This window comes from Rattus rattus, chromosome 1 (assembly GCF_011064425.1).
Source record: "Rattus rattus isolate New Zealand chromosome 1, Rrattus_CSIRO_v1, whole genome shotgun sequence".
NCBI lineage: Eukaryota > Metazoa > Chordata > Mammalia > Rodentia > Muridae > Rattus > Rattus rattus.
Genome location: NC_046154.1, coordinates 14,360,700 through 14,370,036, shown reverse-complemented (window position 1 = coordinate 14,370,036; position 9,337 = coordinate 14,360,700). Strand labels below are relative to the sequence as shown.

The following is a 9,337-nucleotide window of genomic DNA, read 5'->3' as shown; positions in this document are numbered from 1 at the left end:
AATATTCACTACTCTCCTACCTTCAAACCTGACTCAGTCCAAACACCAGGGGAGGCTGTTTTGTACGCTACTCAAAGAGTAGCATAGACCTTGGACTGAACAGTCAGAAATTTCCACTCTCTTATTTGTAACCACCATACACAGCTCAGAAAATCAGTAGAGACAGTAAATTGCTGTGAAATTTTTGTTGAAACTGCTGGGAAAAATGGATATACCCATACAAGTTAGCATAGCTCTTAGAGACCTTAGCAGGGAATTGTTTAGGGCCAACACATAAAGAATAAATACATCAGCATGGAGCAGAGAAGGGCAGAGGGTAAGCCAGTATTTCTTTCTGAGTTCCTACATCAGACCACACCTGATTTATACCTAAAATTTGCTGCTACATATGCCAATCCATTTTATATCTGCATGAGGCAAATGCATTGATTCTTTATCTTAGAACAAATAATTCACAATAATACATCTGTTCCCTTTGCTTTCTCTAGAATTCCCACTGTGGACATGGTCTGAGTTTCACTGAACTTGGCTTCCCTTTAACTCTGGTCTTTTAATATTTATGATGTCTCTTTAGGGCCATTTGTTGGGAACTCACTCTGATACCTAGAATGCCCAAGCTCTCTTAGGCAGGCAACTTTGACTGTTTTCACTTGTCTCTAGGAGTCATGTACCCTGGAGAATCTGTCTCCATTGTCTCGTCACTTTCAGCTCAAGCAAGCTGGGCACCCAGAGACTGTCATCACCACTTACCACCCACCAGACTTGGCATCAAAGCTCTACATTCTGAGCCACATCCAAGATCAACTCAACCAGATACACCTACCATACAGTCCCAACCAGCTCCCACAGCTTGAATTCTAACTAAGGGGATTATGGACAAGCTTCGTGCACAAGCAAATGGATGCTGAAGATGGTCAGTGTCTATTTTCCCCAATAGTGAACAATGACAGAGAGTCTCACTCTATCCTTCTTACCCTGCCTCCTCTCCATTCATCATAAAGAACATACATTGTATTATTTTATAGCCTAGACTAGGTTGGTGAAGCACCCCCAGGAAGGAATGAGTCAGATTTTTTTAATGAACTGGATAATCAGGTCCATAATTCTCAAGGAGCAAGGGATGCTCAGAAATCCGAACTCAAAGGTGTTAAGCACTCCATGGAAGCCATCCTCCATATGATGCCATGTCACAGGCACCCCTAGATCTTCCAGCCTCTTCTTATATAAGAGAGAATGGTCCCGAAAAAGGTCATACTCACAGCTCACAATGCAGGTTTCTGGGAGCTGAGACACTAAACTGTCTTCTGCGAGGAGGGGTGAGCAAGTGTCGTTCAGTGCAGTTTTTACTTCTTGGTAAGCCTCGTTATTCACCGGCCCCCGAGGTATAGGTTTGTAGCCTGGCTTCTTAAACCTCTCTGGGATGTTTTCTACACCCAACCACTTTCTGTATTTCTCCCAGATTTCTGGAGGCAAATGCCTACCACTCTTTATGACACTTTGCCAGGAAAGCTTCACATCTAGGTGGCAACAGAAGCAGTACAAGGCTAGATTCAAAGTGAGCAGTGGGACATTGAAATTCTGTTGATAAGAAGGGCTCCCAAAATCTACCAATTGCAGTGAGGGGTAGATCAAAATCTGAGCCCGGATTTGGGGGAGATCTTTTCGGTGCACTACTATTTGACTAGTCACAGCAGCTGCAGTCCCTCCTACACTGTCACCACAGACTACCAAACGATCTGGATCCACTCCATACACATCCAGTGATCTCAGAAAGTGGGTGGTGGCGGCCACACAGTCATCTTTCATCACTGGATACTTGTACATGGGAGACTTTCTGTATCTAAAGAAAAATCAAGGAGCATAGATTATGTTCAGTGCTTAGTCAAACCAAAGTACTCTTGTCTAACATCTCATATCTCAAATCTCCCTTTGAAGTCTAAATAAGAGGAGATAGGCAAGGCCCCAAACGCATAGTAGACAGTAGAGCCCCACTTAGGCTCAGAGGGGGCACTTGCTATATTGCACTTGGGAATGGATGTGATATTGTTTAGGTGTTTCAGTGGTCGGTCATTCAGAGCACTGCTGACTTTAGGCAGAAGAAATGTTCTGTCTGCCACAGGCAGGGCTATTAGACCTAATGAACTCTTCCACCTAAAAGTAAAGTGCTATGACCATTCCCTTCAGCCTCCAAATGACAGGGTTAAACGATGCCTTTATCCACAAATACACCAAGGAAGGAGATCCCATCCACTGTCTTTCTCTCCTTCATTCCTTGCTTCTTCCTATTGGATCCTCACAGCCCAGACCTCCCCCATTTTCCTTCCCAATTCTATTGGCTTCAGGTTCAAACTTCAGATCCTGTCACTATGAATCAGGGTTGTCTGCCTGCATGTTTCCATTGTGCCCCTTCCTTACCCAACTGAAATGACAACAGCGTCACAGTCCTTGGACAAACGCAAGCATATACTGTGGTGGGTTCCTGGAAAACAAAATCGAATGTCACGTTTACTAGGACATTTACCTTTCTCCAGCATTTGTGGCTATCCTCTTCTGGTAAACAGAGCACCTGAGTTACCCGAGCAGGTCATGAAATAGCTTCTGGCTGTAGAGTAAATATCCTTTCAACTTCTTACTGTTTTGCTTCCGTGAGCTGCCAGAACAATGGTCTCCAAAATGCCCATGACCTGATGCATTCCACCACTTACCAAAAACACCCAAAAAATTAATTACAGTACAGTGACTTGGTGTGGGCGTGGTATTCTCATATCAGCTTAGGAAAAGGTTACACCATTCCATAATATACCACCAAATGATCTGTGCCTACTAATGGCCCTGAGTTTTCCTGGTTCTAACAGTCGACTGCCTACCAGGAGGGATGATTTTTTTAAAATTTTTTTTTTACTTTTACTTATGTGTATGTGTTATGCACACATGTATGAAGGTATCCACAGAGACCAGAAGAAGAAGTTAGATTCCCTGGAGCTAGAGTTACAGGCAGTTGTACAATGCCCGACATAGGTGCTAGGAACCAAACTTGGGTCCTCTGGAGGAGTAGCAAGTACTCTTAACTACTGATCTATTCCTCTACCCCCCACAGAATGACCATAGTTTCAAGCCCATTTAGTAGAGCGACAGGGGACTCAAAGAAGCCAGAAGAAAGGCTCTGTCTTACTTAAGCTCCCTAGGATGGTTCCACCACCATGGAAGAAAATGATTCCAATTCTTGGAACGGAGGAGGGTTTCTTGGGCTTGTATAGCTTCACAGGAATTGTCTCAAAGTGAACATCTTTGACCACAACATCAGGATCTTTTTTGAGTGGCATCAGATCATGCAGAAAACTGGCAAACTGGGGTGCATAACAGAGTCCCAGTTTCTCAAAAAGCATTCCCTGTCAAAAAAAGAAGCAATGAGTTGTGACTGAATTACTTAACATGCAGCCTGTAGCCTGTTTGCCACATCTACCTTCCCCAGATGCCAAGGAGGATTTTGGGAAATATTAATGAGACTGGACCACAGAACTCCTACTCTCTCTCTCTCTCTCTCTCTCTCTCTCTCTCTCTCTCTCTCTCTCTCTCTCTCATCCTCCATGAAGCACCTGGAGTTAAAGTCACACCTATCTAGGCCTGTGTGGCTCCTCCATCATCAGATCCACTCCTCTTTCTAGATACTTTCTAGATGCCAGCCATGACAAACCAGGCTTCTGAACAATGCATGAGCCTACCTTTTGGAGACTTCTGCTTTACCTGTGGTATGGGAATTGTTTTCTTTCCAAGGAAGACAGCCTGGGTCTCCCAAATTTTATTGCTATGTAGGTATTGGTTTTGAAGAGGGAGACAAGGGTGTTTCCTTATCTTTCCATGGCATATACAGAAATAATTTTGGAAAATGTAGTGCTTAAGGTTTTTCTCTTTAGAAAAATTAAGAATGGGGGGAAGGAGGGGGAAGGTATGTGTGTTTGGTTAGGGTCAGTGATGTCAAAGCAGATGGTGGTACATGGGGCTTCTTCAGGTTATTTTGTTATATTTAAGAGCTAATGATTTTTATATGAATATAAATAATATAAATATTAAGTATAACAATACTCTATATCCACAGACCCAGTGTTTGGCTCAGCTATCATCAGAGAAGCTGCCTTCTGTAGGAGACAGGAACCAATACAGAGACGCACAGCTGGACAGTGAGAAATATTGGAACATTTAGTCCTAAATGGGACATCTTCCATCATATTCCTCTCCTGAGAATTCAGCGGGGGGAAGAAGAGGCAGAAAGATCATAAAAACCAGTGGGGATAGATAACATCAAGAAACCATGTCTTCCAGGCAGAATAGAATTGACATGCATCTGAACTCAGAGAGACTGTAGCAGCATGCACAGAACTTACACAGGTACAAGCTAGATGGGGTCCCAGTGCTAAGAGGGGGAGTGGACACAAACCTCCACCCCTAAGCAAGAAGCTGTCTCTAGGTGACAACAACTCAAAAAGGAAAAATGAGTTTTCTCCAGTGGGGTCTCAATGGGTATACACACTTAAGGGAGGTTCCATACCCAGCAGTAGATGGCCAATACAAAATAGATTCAATCATGTATTTGGAGATGTTTTGTGTTACAATGGTTTGTTTGGGTCTTTAAAAAAAGTCTTACTTGTGTTTTGTTTATCTATTATGATTCCCTATTTTCTTTTTTTAAAGTATTATTTTTTTTAAGATCTACTAATTTATTTTATGTGTATGTGTACACTTTAGTTGTCTTCATACACACCAGAAGAGGGCATCGGATTCCATTACAGGTGGTTGTGAGCCACCATGTGGTTTCTGGGAATTGAACTCAGGACCTCTGGAAGAGCAACCAGTACTCTTAACCACTGAGCCATCTCTCCAGCCCCAGATTCCCAATTTTCTGTTTGTTTCTTGTGCTCTTTGTTTTTGTTACTTGTTTTTAGTTTTTTTTTGGGACAGGGTTTCTCCATGTAATCCTGGCTATCCTTAAACTTGCTCTGTAGGCCAGGCTGGCCTCAAACTCAGAGATCCACCTACTTCTGCTTCCTTAGTGCTGGCATTAAAGCGTACAACTCCATGCCCAGCTTCTCTCTGTTTTTCTATTTTCTTTGTCTTTTGCTGGTATGTTTTTTCCTCTGGGGGAAGAGAGAGAGAGAGAGAGAGAGAGAGAGAGAGAGAGATGAGAGAGAGAGAGGAGGAGGAGGAATGGGGAAATGGGGGGAAGGAGAATCTGAAAGGAGAGGAGGGAGGGAAAACATAACCAGAATATACTGTATCCAAAAAAATTCAAATAAGTAAATAAGTGAATATTCCTGGGTCTTTCCAGGAGTTTCTAGTCCTAAATTACAACCATTTTGCACTCATCTCAGATTTTTTTTTTTCTTTTTGGTGTGTATGTCCTGTATTGGGTATATATGATGTATGTTTTGGTGTGTGTATCCTATGTTGGATATATATGATGTATGTTTTGGTGTGTGTATCCTATGTTGGACATGTGCAGTGTGTGTACTTATTATTGTACGTATATGCACATCTGTGTAATCATGAGGAAGCCAGAGGTCAACACTAGGTGTCTTTCCTCAACTACCCCACCATATTTATTTATCCAATTATCTATTATTTTATTGCATTTATTTACTATTGTGTATGTGTGGGTATTCATGAGTCACAGATCATGTGGTCATGTGGACAGAGGACAACTTGACCATAGTCAGTCCTGTTCTCCCACCGTGTGGGACCCAGAGGTAGAAGTCAGGTCGTCAGGCTTGGTAACAATTGACATTAGCCACTGTGTCATCTTGTAGACCCATCTACTTTATTTTTTGAGACAGGGTCTCTTACTGAACCTGAAATTTGTCTCATCAATTGAGCTAGTTAGCTGGCCAATGAGCTTCAAGGATTCACTTGTTTCAGTGCCTCTTTCTGTCCCTCCACGCATAGGCTCAAAACATCATGCTCAGCTCTATGCTTGGTTTCTCATGATCTGAACCCAGGTTCTCATGCTTCAGCAGTAGGTACTTTACAATTGGCACTATCTCCCCAGCATGATGCTCTTTAACAAATACGTCAAATTCATTCAGGAAGGCAGTTCGATTCCCAAATAGCTGTTGGACAAGTAGTGTGTGAGGGAAGGATGCACTCACAAGAAGGGAACAAGTGATGACTGCCATATGATGGCATTGTGATGTCAAATGGATGAGGAGTCCACAACTTTCTATGTCTGTAGCAGACGAAAGAATCTTGTACTCAAAACACCTGTGATTCCTCCTGTGCTAGGGTTATAATTCAGCCTATGGTCCAGTCCTGGGGACTGTACTCTGCTAACCTCCTCACTTCCAATCTTCAATGGCAGGAAACCCTACGACCAGAGATTAGTGGTGAAAATAGGGTGATTTTCATCCTATCCATCAAAGTTATGGGCCCTTGCATTCTGACCCTTGAGAAAGCAAGCCCTGGTCTCCCTGCTGTTTGGCTACGCTTTACTCCTGGGTCTGCCCTCTGCATGAAGCTATTTGTAGCTAGAGTCCTTGTGAGCTTCCTTAAAACTGGCCAGCCTCTGCCTCTGCTACCACGGACTGCAAGCTCCCTTGAGGCACTCTACCTAGGACTTCCCCCCCGTCCCCCGCCCATCCCTGAGCTCAGATCTTTGGCTGTGATGCACAGTGATTGTATAACACACCGTTAGAGAAAGAATCAATGGTGACAGTGTATGGTGTGTAAGGAGGGTTTATTCTACTATGGATGCTGCAATACACCTTCTGAATAACTGAACTCCCAGATCCTTGAGAAATACCAGGGGCTGCTAGGAGTCCCTATTTAGCAGACAAGGAAACTGAGTCGTGGTAACTAGGAACTTGAACTGTAGACTACAAAAGAGAATGCCAAAGGGAAAACCAAGGATTCTAGTCAAGGCATTGCAAAAGCAGGCCTAGGGTACTGTTTTAAGTGTGGTACATTGGACTTAACATCATGATCTCCAGTTCCATCATTTTCCTAAAAAATACACTTTCTTTTCTTTTTCTTTTATGGTTGGATAAAATTCCATTGTATCTGGGCATTGTGATGCATACATTTAATCCCAACACTCATGAGGCAGAAGCAGGCAGATCTCTCTTGAGTACAAGGCAAGCCTGGCTTCTATAGTGAGACCTTGTCTCATTTTTTTTTTCATTGTGTGTTTCCTACTGTGCATTTTCTTCATCCTTTCATCTGTTGATAGATGTCTAGGGTGGTTTCATTTCCTGGCTATGGTGACTAGAGCAGCGGTGAACATGAATGCACAAACATCTCTGCGGTAGGATATTGAGTCCTTGGACTGTTACAATAAGTGAGATGACCCAGATTTCAGAAAGATGTAAATCATGTTCTCTCTCACATCTGAATCCTAACTTATGATTTTTATATGTGTGTGTGTAAAAGTGGTTCTGAGTGTGGCTATGAGTTACCAAATAGGAAAGAGGTCATGAGATGGGGAAAGGGGATTTAAAAATGGGAAACAGAGCAACAGGACCTATGGGATATAAAGATAAATCAGAGATACAGGGGGTAGAAGATTGTAAGAGAGAGCAGGTTAGGGAGATAGAAGGAGAATCTACAAATTTTTTTCTTTAAAAAGGCTGTTATGAAAATCCAATATTTTCTATAACAATTGCTTAAAAAATAGATATCTTTTTTTGTCTTGTTCTTTCTGAGACAGGATTTCCCTTTGTATCCTTGGCTCTCCCAGAACTCACATTGTAGACCTCTCTGGCCTCAAGCTCTACCTCCACTGTGCTGGGACCAAAGACATGTGCCACCATGCCTAGCCTTAAAAAGATAGTTCTTAAAAAGACAAAAAAAAAAAAAAAACCTTGTTAAAATTCTGATCTATGCAGCTTAGAAGTTTAGAGCAATGGCTGCTCTTTTAGAGGACCCAGGTTCAATTCCTAGCACCCACATGGAGGCTCACAACCATCTATAACTCTAGTCCCAGGGCATCCTACAACTCTCTTCTGGCCTCTGCAGGGACTGTGCATACATGGTAAACGGTCATGCATACAGACAAAACGTCTCTACACACAACATAAGTAAATCTTACTGTTTTTAAAAAGATAAGCTCTGTGATTCTGCTCATGTCCTGAGCTAATGTCCTAATTTGCTTTCAGTTTCTTAATTTTGTTTGCTTGCTGACTCTTGCTAGCAGATCTGTAGCCATCAGAGCTCAAAAATGCATCTCTATCTTCAGCAAACAAAGAAGGAGAATAGCCTTTTCCCCTGAGTACCATAGTTCGCATATTCTCTGTTCCTTTGAGGGCCTGGTGGAAAAGGCCCAAAGGTAATGCTAGTATTAGGTAATAGAGCCTTTGGCAAGAAAGGCTTAGTGGGGGTCACTGAAGACATAGGTTGGTGGGAGAAGGTAGCGTATAAAAATAAAGCCTAAGCTAGGAGGTGGTGGTATTTGTCTTTAATCCCTAGGCAGATTCTGGAGGTGGAGACAGGCCTGGTCTACAAAGTGAGTTCTATGCCAGCCAGGAGTATACAGGGAAATCCTGTCTCAAACAAACAAACAAGTCCCCAAACAAACACCCCCCCCAAAAAAAAGCAAAAAAAGGATTAAAGTCTAATGCTATACACACAATAAAATATACTGAGAAGTCCATTTGCTTTATGATAAATTAAAAAATAATGTTTGTTTTTAAAGGCACTATGGTACCTCAGCTATCCTTCCTGATTCCTTGGGACATGAGCAGTTTTCCTTGGCCATATGTGCTCTCTCTTAACACAATCAGGCTGACAGCACAAGTTGCAACCTCAAAAAGCATGATTGTCTTGGGTATTTTGTTACAGTAATGGAAACCTGGTGAAAGCAAGCATTCTTTGAATTGTGTATAGTACCAAAGCATCCAGTATCTGATTTGTCCTAACATCAGGCAAAGGAGGCAAGCGAAGCAGAGACTCACCCATGTCAGTGACAGCTGGAGAAGGCAACTGAGGACTCGCAGCCTCATGGGGTGAGTGACGTCTTCAGGGATGTGTTCAGTCCATAAGTGTCTGCAGATCACCCACAGCACACTGCCCAGTAAGTACACAGCAACTGCATCTACAAGGAGTGTCAGGGCCAGAACCACCATGATGCCGCTACCTCAGAGGAGGCCACGTATCATTCGTACCTGTCACAGCCATGGAAGACAAAGCAGATCACAGGTGTCTTATACATTACCTGCTTCCCTCTCCAGCTCCCTGCTTCCTGTAAACACTGGCCCAGCCCAGGCAAGGTGTCACAGATGCAGGGGTGGGTGTGGCTCCTGGCCAGTGTCCGTACAGAGGAGAAAGTGGCTCCTATAACCTTATTCAGATGGAA

At 43.0% G+C, this 9,337-nt stretch overlaps 1 protein-coding gene across 1 annotated transcript; it reads right to left on the bottom strand.

The window, feature by feature from the left end:
- Positions 1-1,065: 1,065 nt before the first annotated feature.
- Aadacl3 (arylacetamide deacetylase like 3) lies at positions 1,066-9,107 on the bottom strand. Its single transcript, XM_032887680.1, has 4 exons — positions 8,937-9,107; positions 3,173-3,389; positions 2,416-2,479; positions 1,066-1,840 (listed from the first exon to the last, which is right to left on the bottom strand). The coding sequence occupies exons 1-4, from the start codon at positions 9,105-9,107 to the stop codon at positions 1,066-1,068; spliced, it is 1,227 nt and encodes a 408-aa protein (XP_032743571.1).
- Between the last annotated feature and the right edge of the window lie 230 nt (positions 9,108-9,337).